The following is a 25,610-nucleotide window of genomic DNA, read 5'->3' as shown; positions in this document are numbered from 1 at the left end:
TAGTGTATTTTTAATTCTTTTTGTTAAAAAATGTTTAGTGCTTTTGATTTTTTTTCTTTCTTAAATACAGAATTGAATTCTGATCAGGAAAATAAAAGGTGCCAATTTGTGAGGACTTAATTTTTTTTTTTGCTAGCATGATTATATTTTTTGTAATAATATCTATAACATTGCCAGTTGATGTATAGCAAGACTTTTCCCCCCATGGTTGTTATAACAGTTATTCTTAATTCCCATTTTTGTCATTTATATCTGAATTTTTAAATGGCGAAACAAGAATCCTAATCCTTTACCTTTTTCAGTTTTTATTTCATTAATATTTTTAAAGTCAAGTGTCCTCAAGAAAGAAAACTATCAAGTTTAATGAATATTAGGCTTAGAGTTTTATTTTTCTAATTCTTTTCTCATCTATAATATATGCATGTTTTAAATAATTTCAGTTTTTGTGTTCTATATTTTTCTTGTGTGATGGGGAAATCCTTGTGAGGATGGTGTGGGACAGAACTAGGCAAAACAAGGATTGAGTTGTAGACATTAGATTGTATCTGAATGCTGAGATTTGTTATATTCCAGGTGCTTTCAGGTACTTTGGCCTTCAGGCATTGGATAAGAGAGCTCGGCTTCAGTATGAACTTCACTTTCACCATTAAGACAAATTAGCCAACCAGAGATGAACATTTTCAGCAGTTAAAAATGTGCTGTTAGTCAGTGATTTTTTACTAGAAGTGAATATCAGTGATATTTGGAGAGTTTCTTCAAAATACCTGGGACTTATAACCTGTCCTGCTGAAATCTGAATTTTCAAGAGTGAGGCTCAGACGTGGATTTTTTAGAAGTGATTCTCCTATATCTAGTATATATCACTAATTAAGAACCAGTATATTAACTCAGTACAGGCCTGAAAAGGTTTTGCTCATTTTGAGGCTTTTTGCTTACAAATTTTTGTTGTTGACTTTGTTGGCAGTCTTCTTTGTTTTGGACTCCTGTACTCCCTTACTCCCAACTCCCGTGTTGGTGTGGCAGGCGGCGGGGGTGCGTGTTGAGGTACAAGAAGGCACCAAGTCATAGCACTTCGCCCTCTTTCTAAAAATCAGTTAATCTTTAAACATTTTATGTCTTACGTGCTTTGAAACTGATTATAAATGGTGCCTCTTAGAGGGTCACAGCTCTTAACGTATAAAAGGGAGAATGAGGATGAAGTATAATTCAGTTTATTTATACGTTAAGTCAGTATCTTTCTTTCCATACATAGTTCTCAAAAATTATAAAGTTTCAACATTTTAAATTTCAAAGATCTTTGAATTGATTCATTTAACAGAGAACCAATGGTAAGGCATATTTAATGATAATAAACAGGATTATGATGTTTTGAATTTTAATAAATTCCTTAGTTTTCAGAATTAATGTGAAGTTAAAGATTTTTTTTAATTTCATGTGGTTTCAGTTGTCTTTAAGTTTTAAACTCAAAGAACTTCTAGAATCTTGTATTCTCCTAGAACACAGTGAAAGAACAAAAGCTGTGTGGAGGGCCTGCCCAAGAGAGGATGGTAAAGTCTCCACCAAGGGGATTTACATTAACCAGAAAGAAGAATTTTACACTGCCAAATATTTTTTAAGGGGTAGTGGATATTCAGTCAGTGATGATTAATAACAGTAAGTTTAGGATCTATAATGCCTAGAAGTGGGTTACTTTTTTGACCTATGGTTCTGAAAATACTAGGCCAGTGTTTGATGGTCTAGGCTGCTTAGAGGCACAGTCTGTGTTATGGATTAAGACCATACACTCAGATACACAGCATCTCTTCTATGTAAATGGCCTAGTAGCCTTTGCTATAGAGATAGTCCTAAGGCATTAATATTTTAAGAACTATTTACTCTCAAAAAAATTTTAATTCCATAAATTACAAGATTTGTAAAATTTCTTGGGAAATGTTACACCTTTTCCTGTTCAGCTCTAAGTCTGGTGCTAAAAGAGCCTCAGATCAAAATCTTTACATGTTAAAATTTTGTTTAAAAATCAAATGGGGTCACCTAGGTGGCTTAGTCAGTTTGAGCATCTGACTTCGGCTCAGATAATGATCTTGGGGTTTGTGAGTTCAAGCCTCACATCGGACTCACGGCCGTCATCCTGTCGGCACAGAGCCCGCTTCACATCCTCTGCTCACCTCTCTGCCCCTCCTCCCAGTTGCACTCTCCCAAAACTAAATATTAAAAAAAAAATCAAACAGGGATTGGGGTGCCTGGATGGCTCAGTTGGTTCAGTGTCCGACTCTTGATTTCAGATCGGGTCATGATCTCACCGTTTGTGAGCTCGAGCCCTGAGTCAGGGTCTGCACTGACAGTGTGAACCCTGCTTGGGATTCTCTCCCTACCTCTCTCTCTGCTCCTCCCTCTCTCTTTCTCTCTCAAATTAAAAAAATTAAACAGGGATGTTTGTTTATCTTAATTTAACTATACTTTTTTGGGGGGTTGTGAAGGTTTTTATTTTGTAACATTAACTAAATTGCATAATTGTTCTGTGTTATTAAATCACTTTGAAAGCAGTATTATCAGATAATTATGAACATTTAGTGAACAGTTACTACATGAAGGTACTCTGTGAGTCACTAATCAAGATAAAGATATATTAAATGCAAGGTATAATGGATATAGTACCTGCCCTTAAGTCTGAAATACAGTTGAAAGGAAATATATATTTTAAAAAACTGAAAAATATTAGAGCTAAGTAACTTAGTATGTGCTAAAAGAAATTTCACAAACCCTATGTGACTGTCATGAGTGCTGTAATCACTTATTTTGGGCCCTAAAGGAGAAATTGATTGCTTTGTACAGGAAAGTTTGGTAGCAGAGGAGCAATTTGGAAGGTTTGGGGATTGATTTAGATAGATAGAGAAGATAAGGGGAGCAAACATTCAAAAGAAGAGGATGTCATTTATAAAAGTGTGAATATTGGAAAGCCCGGGAATATTGAAAACAGTGAAGAGACTAGATTGATTGAATAGAAGGTGGCTTGGCAAAGTGAATCATTAGCAGTAAGGTCTAGCATATTATAAAGCATCTTGTACATATTCATTATGCCCTTTATTCTTTGTGACACACATTTTTTTGTCCCTAGAAAGATTTGGCCCTTAGTACTTACTTTTTAAAAATTTTTATTTATTTTGAGAGAGAGAGCACACACACTTGCTTGTGCCATGAGCACGCATGTGGGGGCAGGGCAGAGAGAGGGAGGGAGGGAGAGAATCCCAAGCAGGCTATGCACTTTCAGCACAGAGCCCGATGTAGGGTTTGAATCCACAAACTGTGAGATCATGACCTGAGTTAGTATCAAGAGTCAGATGCTACACCAACTGAGCTATCCAGGCGCCCCAGCTCTTAGTAATTATTGGAAGAAAACTAGATTTGATCTGTTGCAAAAGGTTTCAGGATACCCTTTAAGGAGTTTCAGTCTTAAGCAAGAACTGGCAAACTATGGCCAGAGCAAATCTTATAAATCTTGTTAGTAGCCTGTTTTTCTTTTTTCTTTTTTCTTTTTTTTTAAGCCCACTTATTCATTTTGAGAGAGAGAGGGAGAGAGACAGCATCCCAAGCAGGCTTCATCCTGTCAGCACAGAGCTCGATTCAGGGCTCAAACTCCTGAACCGTGAGATACCATGACCTGAGCCGAAACCAAGAGTTGGATGCTTAACCAACTGAGCCACCCAGGCGCCCCAGTAGCGTGTTTTTCTCAAATAATGTTTTATTTGGGACACAGCCACATCCATTCATTTACATATAGTCTGTGGTTGTTTTTGCTGAGTTGAATACTGGTGACAGACTGTATAGCCTACACAGATATTTGCTGTCTGGTTCTTTACAGAAAGTTTGCAAACCTGCTCTTTAGATCCATGGTCATTATTATAAGTAAAAACAGGGTTTCTCAGCCTCAGCGCTTTGACATTTTGGGCTGATTATTTGTTGTGGGGGCTGACCTGTGCGTTGTAGGGTGTTTAGCAGCACCACTGATCTCTACCTCTTAAATATAGCTCCCCCACAACCAAGTTTTGATGATCAAAAATGTATTCAGACATTGGCATCTGATCCCTGGAGCTCAAAATTGCCTTCAGTTGAGAAAATATATAATATATGTAATATAAAATATGGAGAGACGCCTTGGTAGCTCAGTCAGTTGAGCATCTGACTCTTGATTTTGGCTCAGGTCATGATCCCAGGGTCATGGAACCAAGCCCCATGCCAGGCTCCACGCTGAGCACGGAGCCTGCTTAAGAATCTTTTTCCCTCTGCCCCCTCTCCTCTCTCTCTCTCTCTCTCTCTCTCTCTCTCTCTAAAAATTAAAGAAATAAATGAGATAGAAATAATCCTCAAAAAATACAGACAAAATATATGAATATCATAAACACGTGATTTTTCCCATGTTAATGATTTTCTTTGACTAAACATTTCTAATTTTGTTTGTTTTTACATATAAGTTAATTTTTGTTAGATTTCCAGTTTTTGGCAGAAGAGTAACTGAAGAAAAGGGAACATTGTAATTCTTCTAAAGGTTTTTCTTAAAAGATGTCAGTAAGTGCACTTGGCATAGTTTTTCTTCCTGTAGAGATTTCCCAACTTTCTTTTTCCCATGTTGCCATTCTCTCTTGTTTTTGTTGAGAAATAGGATGGTATAATGGAGGAAGCACTGGCTTTTTTCTTTTTTTTTTTTAATGTTTATTTTGGAGACAGAGACAGAGTGCGAGCAGGGAGGGACAGAGAGAAAGGGAGACACAGAATCTGAAGCAGGCTTCAGGCTCCGAGCTGTCAGCACAGAGCCTGACGCGGAGCTCAAACCCACGAACCGTGAGATCATGATGTGAGCTAAGTCAGCCACTTAACTGATTAAGCTACCCAGGTGCCCCAAGGAAGCACTGGCTTTTAATTTAGGCAAGAACTCAGTCGCCTCATCTGTAAAGTGGTATTTTATCTAATCCATAATGTTGTTAGAATGAAAAGTATATAGAAAGACTCTGACACATAGGCTGTAAAAATGATAGCTACTCTTTCTCATTTTTTTAGTAACTTTTACCTTCAGTTGCTTTTTCAACCAGTGGCTTCCCAGTGGCTCACTTGCTGCCCATTGAACAAATCGATGCCATGTGGTTTTGAGGCCATGTCTTAGAAAGAATAGAATAAGTTGTTATACATTTTCATAGGTTGGATTTCTTTTTCTTACTTTATGGCATCTTTCTAGATTCATTTCTTGGCAATTAAAATTGCCCTGTTCCCTATCTTAAATAATATACCTGTCTGTAAAGGAGTTGTCAGTCAGTTATATGTGGCAAACAGTGAAGACACCACATCGTGATTAAAAGCATGGACTTTCAAGCCTGACTTCCTGTGTTCAATTTCAGTTTTGCCACATACTAACTATGTAATCATGTATAAGACATTTAACATCCATCTGTATCAGTTTTCTTGCAGGGTCATTATGAGGAATAAAAGGAATCAATACATGTGCAGTGCCCAATTTAGTGCCTTGTGACATAGTAAATGCCAAATAAATGTTTGGTACTATTAGTATTTACTCATATGCGTAGTGTCATACAAATCCAAAAATTTATAAGAGATAAAATTATATGAAGGGATGTTTTAAAATGTAAATGTGTAAGTTTTGCTGAGACTGAAATGTGGTATTTTGGTTTTTTCCTTAGGTATTACATGAAACCTTTCCTAAACATACATTTCTGATGAATGGCTTAATTCAAGGAGTAAAGGTAGGGTCAGTGATATAATGCACACATACACACATACACTTTCATGCATAATTCTGCCCATATATTATTGTTACTTAATGGACCAATTCACTGTTAATTTTTACAATTTTGAGTGTATCCTTAGGGATTACTTAACACTTAAAAATGAACTGGGTTTTATTTACTTACTTATTCATTGTTTACATGAACTGGGTTTTAAATATGACTTGACTCAAATATAGCCAACTCTGTATAATGATAAATCACATCATTACAGACTTCTGTATTTTATGTGTTGGCATTTTTATCCTAGAATGCTTTTATAAACCAGCAACAAGAATATAGATTGAAGAGAAAAGAATTATTTGAAAAATGCATAAATAAGTATAAAACTGTATGGTAATGTCTTGAGTATTCTATAGTCTTTATTCTTGATTCCATTTCATCAACAAGGTTTATAAACAGATAATTAGCCTGTGGATATAAAAACAGATAGTTAACATACCTTCCTAGAATTGCCAGTGTCAAATTATTGTGACTGAGAGCATTTCATTAGAGCATTTCATATTAATATGCAACCACAGCCCTTCAGGTGATTCTAGATAATCTTCGGGAAGTTTTAAATTATATATAGAGGAAAAATAAGCTATCTAGTTTAGTGATACTTATATTTATGTTAGAGATAAACTTTAAAAAATCTCTTCTAGGATAGTAGATTGATTTCTTTTTGGTCATTGATACACATAGTATACATATTTTCATTTACTTTCTTTAGGGTTTGTTGTCATTCCTCAGTGCCCCACTTATTGGTGCTCTTTCTGATGTTTGGGGCCGGAAATCCTTCTTGCTGCTAACAGTATTTTTCACGTGTGCCCCAATTCCTTTAATGAAGATCAGCCCATGGTATGTACATAATCAGATTATAGCAGTTAAACATCATTCTGTTCATTGTTTTCTAAATATTCCTTTATTTCTTTCACTTTTTCGCCATCTTACCTATGTAGGTTTTAATTTTGTTCTTCCAATATGTTTATTCTTCAACATAATAGAGGGCCCTTAAAAATATAGTGGCTAAGCAACAGCTCATAAAGGTTATAGAACTGGATGCTACTGTAGGAAGTGTGTAGACTATTGGCTAACCTTTTTTTGGATTTCACAGCTCAAAATACTAGTTGCTTTAATATCAAGGAAACTTATTTCTTTCTCCGTATAAAAGAAGTTAGGAGTTGAATGCGCTGCCATTCTCATTCCAAGCTGCCTGTCATTAAAAGCTGTCATTAAAAGCTGCCTGAGCGTCAGCTTGTGTCACACTTCAGGCAGCAAACGAGGGAGTGGCTAGAAGAGCACAACGCCTTCCTATATGGAAACTACAGAATTCCCACCCAACCTCTGCTTACATCCCTTTGGTCACATTTCAAGCATATGCTCCTTATTACAAGATGCTGGGCTCATGACCATGTTAATTAAAATCAGGATATTTTCACTGAGGAGGAAGGGAGGGAAGCTCACAATGAGAATGATTTTCCTGAGATAATAGAGCTCAGTGTAGTTGTAGAGTTATTAATTCTCTTATGTTCTACTCCACTGCGTATTAATGTTAGTTAATCCTACATCATAGATAGAATCCTACATTTCTTCCTATTGTAGGTTAGTTAGCTAAAATTCTAAAGGCCAAACTCCGGATGAATGCTAGTCACACAAATGAAATCTTACTAAAGGAGTCCAGAGGATGGACAAAAAATTTGCTGTAGAAATCAGTGTGTTAGAAAAAATTTAGTAAGCAGTAAAGCCCTAGTAGAATATTCTGAAAGTTCATTATGATTATACATGATTTTTAAAACATTCAGCATGACAATAGAAATTTCTTCCTCCTGGCCAGTTATTTTGAAATCATAAATACCAAAATGCAATTTGCTTTTTATTTATTTAAGTTTTATTTATTTCAGAGAGAGAGAAAGAATGCCTGTGCGCATGCTCAAGAAGGAGTGGCGGGGGGGGGGGGCGGGGGGGAGGGGTGGTGAGAGAATCCCAAGCAGCCTCTGTGCTGTCAGTGTGGAGCCTGACCTGGGGCTCAAACTCATGAACCATGAGATCATGACCTGAGCTGAAATCAAGAGTTGAACGCTTAACCAACTGAGCCACCCAAATGCTCCTGTAGTATGCTCTTTTTAAAATAGTTTTTGGGGCACCTGGGTGGCTCAGTCAGTTAAGCATCCACCTTCAGCTCAGGTCATGATCTCATAGAACGTAGGTTCGAGCCCCGCGTCAGGCTCTCTGTGCTGACAGCTCAGAGCCTGGAGCCTGCTTCGGATTCTGTGTCTCACTCTGACTCTGCCCCTTCCCCACTCATGTTCTTTCTCTCTCTCTGTCTCAAAAATAAATAAAACATTAAAAACAATTTTTTTAATAGTTTTTGTTCACTCTTTATAGTAATTATTCTCAGTTTCATTTGTGAACTGACATACAGGTTTCTTCTATGTAAAGACTGATTTTTTGTTTTGCCAACATTTGAAAAGCTAAAGATAGCTTATAGAATAACATCTAGTTTCTATATATATGGCATAAAATAAATAGTAACATTCCTCCATTTTATTTACTGAATTTTGTTTTTTGTGTAGTGCTGTGGTGGGAAGTACTAGTGGATGAATTATAATAGACTTTAGTTTGTTGCTGTTTTTAGTAGAAACAACAACAAAGCCATTTAACAGTACACTACTTGGGTGAAATATTGACCTAAATATATTTTAAGTATTCCCGCTTAGTAGCTGAATTATTTTTGAAGGGCCACTTCTAATGCTGTTTTCATTATATCTATGGCTTATGATTTATAGATGACTTAAGCCGTTGCCTGAAATAAGCTGTTACTCTAACTCACTTACAGAAATAAAGGAAGGTTAAGGTAATGTTAATCTGTTTTTTGTCAATTGTCTTTACATCCTAGGTGGTACTTCGCTGTTATCTCTGTTTCTGGGGTTTTTGCAGTAACTTTCTCCGTGGTATTTGCATATGTAGCAGATATAACCCAAGAACATGAAAGAAGTATGGCATATGGACTGGTATGTTTGTTTATTCTTTGTAGCTGCAGAAAAACACTTTGTTTTTTTAATTCTTTCTTTTTTTTTTTTTTGAGATTTTATTTTTTATTTCTTAAAATTCACATCTAAATTAGTTAGCATATAGTGCAACAATGATTTCAGGAGTAAATTCCTTAGTGCCCCTTACCCATTTAGCCCATCCCCCCTCCCACACCCCCTCCAGTAACCCTCAGTTTGTTCTCCATATTTATGAGTCTCTTCTGTTTTGTTCCCCTCCCTGTTTTTATATTATTTTTGTTTCCCTTGCCTTATGTTCATCTGTTTTTTTCTCTTAAAGTCCTCATATGAATGAAGTCATATGATTTTTATCTTTCTCTGACTAATTTTGCTTAGTATAATACCCTCCAGTTCCATCCACATAGTTGTGAATGGCAAGATTTCATTCTTTTCGATTGCCGAGTAATACTCCATTAATTATTTCATATTACAAAGAGTGCAAGCCTTTGCATTACAAAATTTATTTTTTTGCATAAAATACATTTCATAATAAAACCATCCATTACATTAATGGATGGCTTATATTAAAAGTTATTTTCAGGGGTGCCTGGGTGGCTCAGTCAGTTAAACATCCAACTCTTGGATGGCTCACGTCATGAGCTCGTGGTTCATGAGTTCGAACCCTACATTGGGTTCTGTGCTGACAGCAGGGGCCTGCTTGGGATTCTCTCACTCACTCTCTTGCAAAAATAAATAAATATTAAAAAAAATTTTTTTTAAGTTTTTTTCAATACAAAGCCTTGTAAGTTTTGATACTTTCAGTATTAGTCATATATGCCAGACTTAAAATTATAGAATATTTTTACCTTATAGAAGCTCTTTTTGAAAGAATACTGAAAATAAATTATTTACTATCATGAGTTTAAAACATTACTAGTATTTAATGGCTACTCTAAAATGTAATAGGCTAATATCTAGGTCAGGTATCAGCAAAACTTTTCTGTGACTTTGTGGGCTACACACAGTTTCTTTCATATTTGTTTTTGTGTGTATCTCTTCAAAAATGTAAGAACCATTCTTAGCTGGATTTGACCCATAGGTGGCAGTTTGCCGACCTCTGAATTTTGTTTTGGGAAATGAATTATTCAGTGGTAGTGTAGTCTGCTGTCTGTCAAATCTAAGAAGAAAATTGTTTACATGGGCATGATAGTATACAGATCATTATTAGATATCCAGAAGTAGGACAGTGATGAATTTCAACAAATAAAGGACAAGCATCTTTTTTTTTTTTAATGTTCATTTATTTATTTTTGAGAGAGAGAACGTGCATGTGCTTGCAAGCAGGGAGGGGCAGAAAGAGAGGAAGAGAGAATCCCAAGCAGCCTCTGTGCTGTCAGCCCAGAGCCTGACATGGAGCTCTATCCCACGAACCCTGAGATTGTGACCTGAGCTGAAATCAAGAGTCAGATGCTTAACTGACTGAGCCACCCAGGAGCCCAGAACAAGCATCTTTTGATAAATAAGGGCTGAATATATGTCAGGCTGAATCTTCGTTTTATAAGAGACTGTTTTCTTGATTCAAAGGACACTATATAACACAGAATCATGGAATTTGGAAGTTTTGAGGAGAAATACCTATAGTGAGAAACTTAAAAAATAACTAATGATTTCAGTTGTAAACTTAGAACATTGAATGATACAAAGTTGACAATGGCCAGGAATTTTTTTTTATATGCTTATTTATTTTGAGAGAGAGCAGGGGAGGGGCAAAGAGAGAGGGAGAGAGAGAATCCCAAGCAGGCCTTGCACTCTAATGCAAGGCCTGACATGGTGCTCGGATTTATAAACTGTGAGCTCATGACCCCTGAGCCAAAACCCAGAGTCAGACGCTTAACTGATGAACCACCCAGGTACCCCCAAAATTTTAAAATAGTTTTATTGAGTTATAATTTACATACCATAAAATCCATCCATTTTATGTGTATAATTCAATGAATTTTAGTAAATTTTTCCAGTTGTGCAACCATGACCACAATCCAGGAGGTTTTTGTTAAAGGTTTTTTTTTTTTTTTTGGTCATAGCCAGATCCTTGAAATTAATTTTCAACCTGGAGGCTTTATATATTAAAGGCATATTCTAGCAAATGACAGGTAATTCTTGTAAAAATAATACAGATGCAGCTAACAGCGGGGAAGGTGTTCTTTGTGGTCCTCTGTCTAACCAGAAAAGTAAGGCCACTAGGTGAGGAGAATGGAGGAGAAGGGAAATGACATGAAACACCTACACTCTAATTGGACCTTTGCTCACTGCTTCGAATACATGTTCTCTGTGAATACGATATCTCAGTGAGCCTCGCAGCGAGAGCCATTGCTCCTTTGTCCACTTAAGTTCCAGAACCATGCTCATACCCAAGTTCCTCTGAGACCACAGCCCACTGTATTTAATTTGCTAGAGCTGCCATAACAAAATACCTCCACTGTCCAGTTTTAGAACATTTCCATCAGCCCACAGCCCGTCTGTCATCTGGTCATCTGTCATCTCCACCCCTCACCTCAGGCAACGAACCACCAATCATTCTACGTTTGTAGTTTTGCTTTGAATAGAAATTTCACATAACTGAAATGATACAACACGTAGTCTTTTGGGTCTACACTTAGCATAATCTTTTGAGGTTTATCCATGTTGATCCATTTATCAGGAGTTCCACTTTGGTATAGTGTTCCATTGTATGGACAGTACTACATTTTGTTCATTCATCAGCTGATGGATACTTGGGCCGATAGCTAGATATTTAAAGTTACTAGAATGTTATGTACTTGTCAAATAATTGACCTTTGGAAATCAAATTGCTTCTTTTGAGCAGTTTTTAATAAACAGCTACAAATAAGCACTCCTATGAAGTTAGATCCTCCATCAAAAAGTCAAAAATGGCCTAGAAAGAGAATAAAACACAGGGTGGGGAGCAGAAACTCCTGCACTACAACATTGGTCACTAATTATCCTCTACAGAGTGTAGTCTCTGTCAGGTGTTACTTGCTGTCACATCTGCTGATGTGCAGGCCATTTTGTCTAATAAGCCAGACATGTCTGAGAATAAGTTACTCTTTGCTTTTTAAAGTTTATTTACTTATTTTGAGAAAGAACACATATGCATGCAGGAGGGGCAGAGAGGGAAAGCGAGAATTCTAAGCTGGCAGCGTGGAGCCCGTTGTGGACACAGACACAGGGCTCGAACTCATGAACTATGAGGTTATGACTTAAGCTGAAATCAAGAGTTGGACACTTAACTGACTGAGCCACCGAGGCGCCCCAGAATTAAATTTTTCACCTGTGTCCTCTTTAATCTGCATCTTCACCAGAGGTGTCTGGACTTCCTCAGAGTTTTAGACATGGTTAGTGATGAACTAAATGCCAAGGACCTGTGATCCCATCCTTCCTAACTCCACCACCTAAAGAGATCGCCAAGTTCAGTTTTATCCTAGCGCTTAACAGTCTCTCTGATGAGAAGATAAATGTCAAAGTCTTTAAGCTTTATTTCAGCCAGTCTTAAATATGCATCAAGGTAAACATACATTTCATTTTAATACTGGGGAAAAAAGTCATAGTGACAGTGGATTTCTTCAGAGCATTGTTTTTTAGACTTCTTTCAGGCCATTACGTATTTTTTTTAGTTAAGAGTCTAACTCTTTTTTTTTTTTAATGTTTATTTGTTTTTTGAGAGAGAGAGCGTGAGTGGGGGTGGGGCAGAGAGAGAGGGAGACACAGAATCCAAAGCAGGCTCTAGGCTATGAGCTGTCAGCACAGAGCCCAATGCGGGGCTCGAGCTCATGAACCATGCGATCATGACCTGAGCTGAAGTCGGACACTTAACCCACTGAGCTACCCAGATGCCCCAAGAATCTAATACTTAAAAAATCTAATTCTTTTCTCTTCCTGCAAAAGAAGAGAGCATAAGACAAATGGCAGAGGCAGGAGAGGGAGGGCGCGACGGGAGGACTGACGGAAATCTGAGCTACGTGGTGCTGAGGTAGAGTCAGGCTGTACTGACTAATCTCTTCCTGTCGACCTTTACTTGTCACAGGTGTCAGCAACATTTGCCGCAAGTCTGGTAACCAGCCCTGCAATCGGAGCTTACCTTGGACGAGTATACGGGGACAGCTTGGTGGTGGTCCTGGCCACAGCAATAGCGTTGCTAGATATTTGTTTTATCCTTGTTGCTGTGCCGGAGTCGTTGCCTGAGAAGATGCGGCCAGCATCGTGGGGAGCACCCATTTCCTGGGAACAGGCTGACCCCTTTGCGGTAAAAAGTTTGTTTTTTCCTTTGGCAAAAAAGGGAATGTATGATTCAGTGCAATATTGATATTTTGTTGTGGATGTTTCTTTGGGGAAAACATCTTGACAGATTTTTAAAAATGTTTTAAATACTTTTTGGAATAGTTTGGGGAAGATGAAATACATTTTTAAAAGCTAGCTGGGTATCTGTATGTACACTGCCAGAAGATAACACTGCATATTTTTAAGAGCAGGTCAGTGTTTGGGTATAAAACCTTATATCTCTTTTTCTAATTCTAGTCCTTAAAAAAAGTGGGCCAAGATTCCATAGTGCTGCTAATCTGCATTACGGTGTTTCTCTCCTACCTACCGGAGGCAGGCCAATATTCCAGCTTCTTTTTATACCTCAGACAGGTAAAATCCTATTCTGCCAAGGTGGACTTTTCTTCCATCGTTTAGTGCCTTAATAACAGAAATATTTAATCTTGAGAGCACTATAATAGAAGGGACTGTTTAAATGAGTCCTATTTTGTAAATAATGGCTCACTAGAACTCCTCCTGTGTAGTGTGGTTTATGATCCTTATGCATATCTCTTAAGACTTTTGGCTTATGCAGAAAGATATGATTATCCTGTTGATGCATGTGGCTTGAGTTTATGTGTTGCTTATAGATATGATGGGAAGCTTGAAATCCATTCACTTACTCCAGTCTCTTTGTGATTTAGAGCATGGATTAGCAAAGCAGCTAGCCATAATGAGAGTGTTAGTTTTTGCTCCTTAACACTAATCTTACCAAGCATGGTCAAGCCTTTAAGACCTGTAAAAAGCACAAAATAGCGCGATACTTATTTGTAAAACGGACTCAGAGTGCTTGATAGCTGTCTCCAATTTATTAAATCTAAGTCTAGATCAAGGGACTTAGATTTACCTAATCTAAATAGCTTTTGGTTTTAGTATGTTAACAGTTAGGATTGGGTTCTCAGTGAAAGCCAGATTCTTCCTCTGAAGAATTCTTTGGTTATGAATGAGTTGTATTTTCTTTTTCTGATGTTAATGTTCAAGTAGTTTGGTGCCCATTTGATGTTAATGTACAAATAGTTGCATTAGTATGGTGTTTGTTGTGCTTTTTTACTAATTAATGTTGCTTTTTCTGGAAACCTTCTAGATAATGAAGTTTTCACCAGAAAGTGTTGCAGCATTTATAGCAGTCCTTGGCATTCTTTCCATTATTGCACAGGTGAGTTTCTTTTTAGAGTGATGAGATAGTTACTCCTGGTTGACCATCCACATGGGCCTTATGTGATACTCAGGTGACACTTTCTTGATGGAGTCACGAGTGTCAGGAATCTGAGATTTGTAGGTTCAGAAACTCCTGTTTTGTTAAGTGTAGTCTTGATCAGATTTTGGGGACTGACACATATATTAATCAACATATGATGTCTGAACCAGAAAAATAGTTTGATTTACACTGCTTACCTGCATAAAGTCAAATATTTTCTTTTAATTTTTTTTTTTGATGTTTATTTTTGAGGGAGAGAGAAAGAGTGCAGGCGGGGGAGGGGCAGAGAGAGAGGGAGACACAGAATCTGAAGCAGGCTCCAGGCTCTGAGCTGTCAGCGCAGAGCCCAACATGGGGCTTGAACTCTTGAGCCGTGAGATCATGGCCTGAGCCTACATCAGACGCCCAACCAATTGAGCCACTCAGGTGCCCCAAAGTAGAATATTTTATGTTAGTCCTTAAATATTTATTGCATATCTACCATGTGTTGCACACCGGGGATATACCAGTGAACTTAATTAAATCCCTGCCGTTGTAGAGTTTGCATTCTTGAGGGATAAGAGAGAAAACTAATAAATATGTCGATGTAAACATATCAGGTGTAATGAAAACTATAAAGAAAAATGGTACTGGGGATCTAGAGATTGACTGGGGGCTGGGTGTTAATTTTATTTGGAAGGGTTGGGAAGGCCCTGCTGACACAAGGTGACATTTGAGCAGAAACACAAAAGAATGGAGAACAAGCCATGGGAATATCTGGAAGAAGAGGATTCTAAGCAGCAGGAATAGAAATAAAACTCTCAGGACAGACTGTACCTGGCATGTGTAAGAAACAGCCAGGAGCCAAGTACGGCTCTCACACGGTGAGCAAAGGAGAGACCTTTAAGAAATGGAATCTGAAAGGTGGAGAGGGAGCAGATCATCTGGGGCCTCACAGGTTGTCCTAAGATGTGACAGGAAGATAGGAAGCCATTAGAGGGTTTTGAGCAGAGGAATGGCACGAGCTATTTGTCTTGGAAACCCAGTTGGTAGCCCGTGGTTGTCTGATGATTAAGATACTAATCAGCCCAGGAATTTGGATCTCCTTAGGAGATGTTTCACCTTTGCCTCGAAACTGTCTCTGTTCCATAATCAAGTACTGTGCTCCAGTGGCCAGAATTTTCTGTCAGTCCTTCTTTCTGTGAAAAAGCCCCAAACATTTCTTCCTATTTGGCTTTGTTTTTTCTAGACTCTGAGATGATCTAACATTCTCTCCCACCTTAAATCCAGTCTTCTAGATTACAGCTTTGTTTTATTCTGTTCTTAAAATGAAAGGCAGAGTCCATTTAATAGGATTCTAGTATGTTTCACCATCTCTTAGGTGTAGGATTCCTTCTGCAGATCTCATCATTTATGAATTTTTTGGTAGGTCTAGTGATAAACGTCAAATTTAAATTTAAATTCTGTAATATCCCCAAGACGCACACATGCGTACACATGGCAGTATTAGTACTATTTCTAATTTCCATTTTGTCTTGAAGCTCCTTGATCAGAAGTAATGTTGCATTCCATCCTGGCTATCAGAAAAGTGCACTTGAGCTTTGGAGGAAAATATATTGTTGCCTGTATGCATAAATAGCTTTTGAAAAAACACCTTTCTGAAGCATAACACCAAGGAAACTGTACAAATAGAGTAGAGCTTGATGAATTCTCAAGTGTTAAACCAATCTTTAATCCTGGGATAAATCTTACCTGCTCATGATGTCTTATCTTTTTCTTACATTGGTGAGATTGTGAATATTTTGTTGAAGATTTAGATGAAGAGAACTAGCTAACATTTACTCTGACACTTAAGAGATTTATAGCTATAAAGTGTTAGGAAGTTTCATTTCATATGTAACTGGTCATGGAAGCTGCAGGTGCCTAATAAATTCAGGCAGTAACCCTGCGGAACGCTTGAGTGATGTGAGGGTGCTTCAGAGGAAATTTTCCCTCTAGTCAGTAGATGGCACCTGGCACAAAGGACACAAGGTGGAAAACAGTCTCTAAGAGCTGAGAATCCAGAGGGGCAGACATGTGAATACAGGAGGCACGTGGTTGGGTTTATATTTAGAGCACTCATAGTGCCTTGAGTCTGGGAAGAAATGAGGAAGTATGTGGCATACATAGAAATACTGATAATTACACTGCTGTGTCATTATATGAACTAAAATGTTAAGTATAATATATAACCCCAAAGGTAGAAGAATTATCTTGCATTCTCATTTATACCTTTGCTCACTGCTTCGAATACATGGTCTCTGTGAATACGATATCTCAGTGACCCTCGCAGCGAGAGCCATTGCTCCTTTGTCCACTTAAGTTCCAGAACCATGCTCATACCCAAGTTCCTCTGAGACCACAGCCCACTGTATTTAATTTGCTAGAGCTGCCATAACAAAATACCTCCACTGTCCAGTTTTAGAACATTTCCATCAGCCCACAGCCTGTCTGTCATCTGTCTCCACCCCTCACCTCAGGCAACGAACCACCAATCATTCTACGTTTGTAGTTTTGCTTTGAATAGAAATTTCACATAACTGAAATGATGTCTAAGTCTAATGCTAAGTCTACACTTAGCATAATCTTTTGATTTTGTAAGCTCTGTGCTGCTACAGAGGAGGCTCAAAAAGACACAGATCTTCCACTGGCTTCAGAGTTCAACTCTTGTTAAACAGTGTGCCTATGTCCATCTTCTCTCCAAGACAAGGTATTCTGTTTGCTGACCAGTGCTGTGACCTATTCTCTGACCCTTGGGTCAGTGCCCTTAGACCTAGAATAGCAATGGGATATAGTAGGAACTTGGCAAATATTTGGTAAAATGACCCAAACTCGTGTCAGTTAACTGTTAGCTAGCTGTGTACATCTTGGTTAAGTCATAAGTTATTTAACCTTTGGGACAAAATGAGTTCTACTAAATTAAGGGACACCAAATAATTTTTCTTGTCTAGCACACTATGTATACTAAGCAATTTATTCCATCATTATTGAGAATATTTGTGATGTATCTAAAAATCACACATACTTCCCATCAACACTAAGAACTTACAATAGGTGCTGGGGATACAAAGATTCAGATATTTAAGGAAAGTTCCTGCCCTGGGGGAGAAAATCCGTGTTCCCAGTTAGAGTCCTATAAACGGGAAGTTTTTCTTTGCTAACTGCTTACTCTGGGTGAGTTCCCTTTTGTGATTGTGGTTGTTGAAGAATGTAATCCAGTAAGGTTCTGTGCCTTATGAAACCTGGTGGTATACTCACTTGATTTAAGGGAAAATCTGAGAGAAAAAAGCTAGGAGTCTTAATTGTTCAAGAATCTTAAGAATCTTCATTAGCTTTCCACTGGCTTATCTGTAATTAAATCTGAGTAAACTCTTAAATGGTTGTATCCATTTAAAGAATTTGAAACTTCTGTTTGATAATTGTACATTTAAAATGTCACCAGTGGGGTGCCTGGGTGGCCCAGTCGGTTAAGTGTCCAGCTTCAGCTCAGGTCATGATCTCACCATTCTGGAGTTTGAGCCCTGCATCGGGTTCTGTGCTCTCAGCTTAGAGAGCCTGGAGCCTGCTTCAGATTCTGCGTCTCCCTCTCTTTCTCTCTCTGCCCTTCCCCCATGTATGCTCTCTCTTGAGAATGAATAAACGTTAAAAAAAAATTTTTTTTTTTAATGTCAGCCAGTTATCCACTAGTGATTTCCTGAATTATTTTCACTTTTTCCTGTATGGACTTACTAGCTATTTTAGGTAGTATATTTAATACTTTCATTAAAATAGCAAAAAATATTTTCTAATGTCCCCAGATCATTGCTAAATTTGTTAGCTTTGAAAGAAAAGAAAACCCATCCACTCATAATACTTATTAAATGCTTACTGTGTGCTAAGCACTTTGTGTAAATATCATTTCGTCTAACCCACATGACAGAGTTTTGAAGTAGGTAATATTCTTGCCATTTTGGAAGACACTGTCTGAGAGTGAGGTAACTTGCCCAGGGTCATACAGTGAGAGCCAAGATTATGATCCAGGCGGTTTTTCCAAAGGCTCTGTTTCTTAAGCTGTACTTTTCCCATATGATACTTGTTATATCTGTTTACTGTTTGCCAAGCATCATGGTGTCAGCAATAATTTGGATGAAGGATGTAGAGTAATTGTCGTACTGTTTTATTTGTATTTAGTCAGAACAATAAGCATTTTGGATTAACTTGGACTTGTAAAAACTTTTAAAGCTATTATGTAACAGGATCTCCAAATCATTAGTTTGAACTTTTTGATGCCACTGCTTACAATTTCTGATTTAGGTGGTCAGTAGAAATGTACTCAACAGAAAGCTCACTTTGCTGTTTCCAGTTGTCTTTTTCCCTGAATCTGGATCTGTCAGCAGAGGAACCTTTCATCTGCTGTCTGTGACCTGGAATAATGGTCTCAAGATATATTCAGGGCAATTGTTGAAAAGCCAAAATGTAAAGAAAAGTGGTAATCTTAGATTACAGATTGAAGGAAGTCACCAGTTTTTTTGTTTTTTTTTTTTTAAAGCTCTTTTCTGGTATAAACCGTACTATTCTGGTTTTTGTTCTTTTCTAGACCATAGTCTTGAGTTTACTTATGCGGTCAATCGGAAATAAGAACACCATTTTATTGGGTCTTGGATTTCAAATATTACAGCTGGCATGGTATGGCTTTGGCTCAGAACCTTGGTAGGTATATCTTAATTTTTTTTAATTTTGCTGTTTTTTTTATTTTTCCAGCTTTATTGAGGTTATAATTGACAGACTTTTTGTTCGTATTTGCTTCTCATCTAAGGCTGAGTATTAGACTTTAATCTGTCTTCTCCTGTGCTTTTTTCTTTTCCTGTCTAATGTATATAATACAGATTTCTCACTTGGGTATTTGTATATTTGAGACTGGCTTGAGGATAGAAAGGTGTGACATTCTTTTGTATCTATGGGACAGGTTAAAACGGGACATTTTAAAATGAGATTGTCTTTCAGTCTCTACTGGACATTTAATCTGTATCTTCATTAGGAAAAAACATAACCTCAAAGCAGCAAAGCTCTGAAAGCTAGCGTTACTTGCCTTTTTTGTTCTTCTGGTTAGAAGAGAAGTATTGTGTAACACCAGTGGTCATTACTGATGACGATGACACACTACAAGTTAACTGAGAAAAGCCCAATTGTTTTGGTCCCGGCTTCATGCCAGAGAAAAGTCTCTCTGCTTCTCTTGCCAGTCTGCACTGCAGAGCGAGGGGAAGAGCGACGTTGAGGTCAGGCTGCCCACGCACACCTCTGTGTTCACAATCACGGGACCGAAGTCCACGCTTTCCACTAATGTTTCATTCACCTGAACGTATCATCTCTTTGGATTTGGATAGGAGTCAGCATCAAGAGCATGTTGATGATGTTTTGTTTTCCAGGCTAGCTTTTACAAAGAGGTGCTCACAATTTAAATTATCAGAAACATTTCACGTATCAAGCCCAGAACATCCAAGGCTTAGATCAGATCTGTATCCTCACACTGAATCACAAGTCTGTGGGAACACTGCCTGAAGAGTCACTGGCTTGGGAAACACGTAATGATGTTGCGTTAGGTGTATTACCCACTATGCTCAGAGTGCCCCCATCCCCACCCAGTGCTCCAGACCTCGAAGTAACTTGCCCAGAGTCACACAGGAAGGAAGGAAGGAATAGAGCAAGTACAGTTCTCCTTTTCCCTGCACCACAGCCATTTTGCAGCAAGTTACTTGGATTTTTGTGTATTTTTACTGACAGGCACAGTGGAGAATTTATTTTTGTTTGGCTGCTTTGGTTACAGGATGATGTGGGCTGCTGGGGCAGTAGCAGCCATGTCTAGCATTACCTTTCCAGCTGTCAGTGCCCTTGTGTCACGAACTGCTGATGCTGATCAACAAGGTGAGCTGATAAGAATGCATGATGATAATTATTTAAAAGTTCAGAGTATTCTAATGCTATGTTCTGTCTCCTTCCTAAGTACAGAATCATAAATGGATCTTTAGGATAAAGAATTTAAAATTGCTTTCACTGTTAAGAGGAAAAGCAGAGTCCAGGGAACTGTCTTTAGGTGGATACACAACTATGTCTCTCTCTCTCAGTGTGTGGCCCTGTCTGTTCTCTCGCAAGAAGATCGAGTGATCTAGGTCGGCCACCACATATTCACTATTAAGTGTTTACTCTGATGGATGGGCTGGACACCTTGGGTTTAAATAACCCTTTTATTTAAATCTTATGTTTCAGTTAAAGACATAGACAACATTGTTGTCTTATACTTTTGTGGTAGGAACATTTGCCTCTTGAAACGCTAAAAGATAAAGAATTCTTTGAAAAGGGTATGTTTCCTCTAGTTATAAGGGAAAAAAGGGGTGTTACAAGAGTGGCAATGATCACTTGGTTGCTAAATGAGAAAGGAAAGGCCTGTGGCTAAAGCATAGTGCATTTTACATTTGGGAGAAGATCCCAGAGCAAAAAAACCAAACTCTTAAGAAAAAATTTTTTTGGGGGGGCGCCTGGGTGGCTCAGTCGGTTAAGTGGCCGACTTCGGCTCAGGTCATGATCTTGCGGTCCGTGAGTTCGAGCCCCGTGTCGGGCTCTGTGCTGACAGCTCAGAGCCTGGAGCCTGTTTCAGATTCTGTGTCTCCCTCTCTCTGACCCTCCCCCATTCATGCTCTGTCTCTCTCTGTCTCAAAAATAAACGTTAAAAAAAAATTTATTTTTTTTTTTTAAATTTAAGTTTATTTTGAGAGAGAGAACAAGCAGGGGGAGGGGCAAAGAGAGAGGGACAGAGGATCTGAAGTAGGCTCTTTGCCAACACAAGACAGTCCACTGTGGGGCTCGAACTCACAAACTGTGAGATCCTGACCTGAGCCAAAGTCAGATGCTTAATTGACTGAGCCACCTGCCAGGCACCCCAACCCAAACTCTATAAAAAGGGTCTATATTTGATGAAATGGGGTCTTAAATAGCTGCTTGGGACAGTTTTTAACAATTATCCTTGTGAACTAATGCCTTATTTTTAGCCGGCGATGTTTCAAAGGGAAATAAAGTGCTTTTGCCCACTTATTTAAACTAGGCCTGTGTATGGGTCGGGTATACATTGACTTTGTATTTGCTGCTTTCGCTTTGTAGAGCTGATGGCCTCTAAGTACTTTTTAATGTCATCGTAGTAAATTGCTAGTGTCTGAGTAAAGAAAGCTTTGGTTTTAGATTGACTTACTGTTTGCATGGGTTCTAAGGTAGGGAAAAAAAAAGTAAGCAGAGCATTACATAATTTGTGTAAACGATTTAGGTGTTGTTCAAGGAATGATAACAGGAATTCGAGGACTGTGCAATGGTCTGGGACCAGCTCTTTATGGATTCATTTTCTACATATTCCATGTGGAACTTAAAGAACTGCCAATGACAGGAACAGACTTGGGAACAAACACAAGCCCACAGCACCACTTTGAACAGGTAATTCCTCATTCACATGGTGAAAATATAGTTCATTTGGCTGGATTACAAGATAAATGGGTTTTGGTCACTAAAGTTTTTACGTGAGATTATTTTAGATCTACGACACTTAAAAACCAAAGCCTAAAAGGATTGTGTTCTCCTGTCTACCCCTTTTTGAAATTGGACATACCTTTTCCTTCGAGAATTGTTTAAAGATTCTGGTTTGTCCTATTACACATAACAGCATAGATTAACAACCGTTCATCTGTAGTACAATTTGTCTCTCATCCGGGACTTTTGTACTGCGGGAGTTCCCTATATTAAGCCTGCCTTCTGTACGAAAAGTCAGTTAGGTGCTGATAAACGTCTTTTGTTCACTTGTTTGCTGTACTTTCCCCCCATACAACTGAAAATGTGAACGGCAAACATTATCATTTTAGCCAATACAAACAGCTCATCAGTTTCCTTGCTTGTTCAGCAGAGTTCCACACTGATCTAACCAGCTAAGACTACTTTTAAATGAAAATGAGTGTTTGTGGGCTACCCACAGGTTAAACTGGCAGTGCAAGTTTTTGCTAAGAATGAATGTAGTTTGGACTAAAACAAAGGTTTGATTCTTAATGGTAACGGCATTAGCTGTATTTTCTTCACCTTTAGTTACTAGAGAATATATTTACCTTTTAAAGAAAATAGTCATGGATTCTGTTACTGTAGTTCATAGTGTATACTAGATTTTATTACTCTTGAGATCTTGAACAGATTAAGCGAAGGCTCATCATAGAACGTGTTCCGATTTTGTGATGACAGTGTATTTTTGCATAGGCTGTTTTTAAAACAATCTTTTGGCTGTTTCTTGGGACCAGTTGTTATCCTCAGAATATTATAGTGAGCGTGTCCCTTTTCTTCTAAAAAGCAAATGCATGTTCTAACCATGGCTTTAACAGAGAAAGAGAGGTGGTCTTGGCTTATAATTCATGGTAGTCTGTTACTACTAAAAGATGAGCAGTTCTTAAGACAGAGATGCTCTGTGCAAAAATCCTAATTCTCTTTTCCTTCCTCAGAATTCGATCATCCCTGGCCCCCCCTTCCTCTTTGGAGCCTGTTCCGTACTGCTGGCTCTGCTTGTTGCCTTGTTTATTCCAGAACATACCAATTTAAGCTTGCGGTCCAGCAGCTGGAGAAAGCACTGTGGTGGTCACAGCCACCCCCATAGTACACAAGCGCCAGGAGAGGCCAAAGAACCTTTACTCCAGGACACGAACGTGTGATGACTGAAATCAGGAAGACTTTTCTACCACACCCAGGTCTTAGTTTTCACCTGTAGTTCTGGATGTACATTCCATTTCCATCTCAATGTACTTTAAGATTGTCTTAAGAAATGTATCTGCATGAACTCGTGGGAACTAAAGAAAGAACCAGAACCGGACAGTTTTCCAAAGATGTTACAATTTCTTTTGAAAAGAAACCTTTTGTTTATTAGCACCAATTTCTTGCCACTAAGCTTTTTTGTTTTATTATACATCCTTTAATTAAAAACTATATACGTACCTTCTTAGATACTAGCAACGTCTCTGCTACCATTTCCTTCAGGTGTTGAGCTTTAACTCTATGCTGACTCACAGTGAGACAGAGTAGGTAGTACGGTTATGGACCTGTTAGTTTTAACATTGTAAAATCTTGGGTCAAATAATTCAAAGCCTTAATGCAGATGCACTAAAGTAAAGAAATGGTAAATGAACTGTTTGCATTTAAAAAAAGAAAAAAACTTAAGAAAATTGTACTAAATCTGAATCATGTTTTAAGCTTGTTTGTAGTAATTTTATTTTAAAAACATTCACCACGGTTTTTGAAATGAGAAAGTATCAGCCATTTAGAATTTAAATTGGGGTAGAGTCTGTAAATCTAAACACTGGCTCGAATTTGTTTCCCCAGCTATTTCTACCACTATTCTTTTAATGTTTGCATAATCATAAGAACCTCAACACTTGAATACATAATCTAAAATTATATAGTAAAGCTGGTAGCCTTGAAAATGTCAATGTGATATCTGTATGTAGATAAATATATATAGTGGCCTTTCAGGACTGTCACAGTAACACTTTATTTACAGAGCTAATGTTTGTCCTAAATTTTCAGGACCCTAGAAGAGAGCTTTATACAATTCCTGATGTGAATTTCTCTAAAGTGTATATTTTTGTGTCCAGTTATATTATTTAAAAAAGTGTTACTTTGTAAAAATTGTACATAAAGTATTGTATAGTTTACACTGTTTTCATCTTGTGTGTGGTTATTGCGCAATGCTTTTTAAACTTGGAACATTCACTATGGTTAAATAAGGTCTTAAACGAAATGTAAATATTCTGTTAATAAAATTAAATATTTTAATGATTTTTTTTTTAAAAGAAAAGTCTTGATCTGTGATTCCCTGGAAGGTCTGTTTGGGCTTTATTTGTTACCATCATCGTTTTTACAGTAACAAATCAAAGCTTTACACCTTTTCCCTTTCAATCCCTTTTTTCTCCCGTACTACAAAACACTCTTGTAGGAGGACAAAAGAAATGAAACCCTGGTCCATAAATTAAATGCAAGTACTTAAATTCTAAGCATAGTCGGTAGTTGCAGATGAGTCCAGTTGATGTTTTCATATACCTTTTACATGTCTCACTCCATAAATACTTTATTAACAAAGCTCACAGTTTACAGAAATACGTTCATTGCAACCTGGTGATTAACACATGTACAACTGTACACTGCAAAACAATTTCAAATAAAAAAGAACTACTTGTAGATCATAAATCCCATCCAGACACTGTCACGTTTTATACATACCACGTAATATTTACAGGAAAGATTACCACCAAGAGGTTACTTTCCAGATGATTAGAAGTGCTCTGAAGTTAGTGTAACCAAGTATTCTTACTAATATAGTATATTTAAATGACAAAAATCCAACCCCATAATGGTTACTAAATGTTTTAGAATAAATCCCCTAGTTAAGATTGCTTGCAACTGCCAGCAACGTTTCACGGTATCATAGGACTCAATATTGTGGCTTCAGAAAAATACCAGCAAAGATTCTCTGTCTTACCGTGAACCCAATGACACTGGTATGCCATTGTCTTCAATGTCTCTTTATCTGTGTGGTGAGGGAGGTCCTTCAAAATAGTTTTTTTGTTTTTTTTTTTAATTTTTTAATGTTTATTTTTATTGTGAAAGAGACTGAGGGGGTGGCGGGGCAGAGAGAGAAGGAGACACAGAATCTGAAGCAGGCTCCAGGCTCTGAGCTGTCAGCACAGAGGCCAACGCGCAGGGTTCAAACTCAGGAGCCTTGAGATATGACCTGAGCCAAAATCAGATGCTCAACTGAGCCACCCAGGCGCCCCTCTTCAAAATGGTTTTTTAAATATCACACAAGTATTAGCAATCTTTGCAAACAAAAACTGATTTATAGGTTTCATAAGACAATGCTGCTCTGTACTGGGTGGTGGTCAGCAAGAAAACAAATTGGGGACCCTCTGATACCGGATGAATTTTTTTTTACCTAATTTTTTCCAAGTAATTCTTACTTGAGACACTTGGTTACAGGGAAAACAGCTGTTAACTTCTAACAGTTATTCAATTTGCCTACTTTATTAAGCAAACATTAAAATGAACCCATTGATATAAAAAAACAAATACAATGAATATTCATGATGCTCTTCCAGTATTTTTTATAGTACTAATTTTTAAAATATTCTAATACAGATGTAACTGCAGAACAAACTCATGAAATTCAAAAAAGAGAAAAAAATAGATGTGTCAAGACTTCCAGAAAACATTAAAATCCTATAAACTTTGCAGTTC

At 37.8% G+C, this 25,610-nt stretch overlaps 1 protein-coding gene across 1 annotated transcript in view; it reads left to right on the top strand.

Annotated features, from left to right (window-relative positions):
• The window catches only part of MFSD14A (major facilitator superfamily domain containing 14A), a 42,924-nt gene extending 18,893 nt beyond the window's left edge, over window positions 1–24,031 (top strand). Inside the window, exons 3-12 of the mRNA XM_058716431.1 lie at window positions 5,688–5,750; window positions 6,505–6,632; window positions 8,671–8,785; window positions 12,843–13,061; window positions 13,334–13,447; window positions 14,199–14,270; window positions 18,907–19,019; window positions 20,134–20,231; window positions 21,622–21,785; window positions 22,829–24,031. Coding sequence (XP_058572414.1) covers window positions 5,688–5,750; window positions 6,505–6,632; window positions 8,671–8,785; window positions 12,843–13,061; window positions 13,334–13,447; window positions 14,199–14,270; window positions 18,907–19,019; window positions 20,134–20,231; window positions 21,622–21,785; window positions 22,829–23,035 — 1,293 coding nt within the window. The 3' untranslated portion in view covers window positions 23,036–24,031. The remainder of the gene's footprint in view (window positions 1–5,687; window positions 5,751–6,504; window positions 6,633–8,670; window positions 8,786–12,842; window positions 13,062–13,333; window positions 13,448–14,198; window positions 14,271–18,906; window positions 19,020–20,133; window positions 20,232–21,621; window positions 21,786–22,828) is intronic.
• Window positions 24,032–25,610: the final 1,579 nt, after the last annotated feature.

The sequence above is a fragment of the Neofelis nebulosa genome, chromosome 2, assembly GCF_028018385.1.
Source record: "Neofelis nebulosa isolate mNeoNeb1 chromosome 2, mNeoNeb1.pri, whole genome shotgun sequence".
Taxonomy (NCBI): domain Eukaryota; kingdom Metazoa; phylum Chordata; class Mammalia; order Carnivora; family Felidae; genus Neofelis; species Neofelis nebulosa.
Note: the sequence above shows the minus strand (reverse complement) of the source record. Positions and strands in the feature narration are given on the sequence as shown.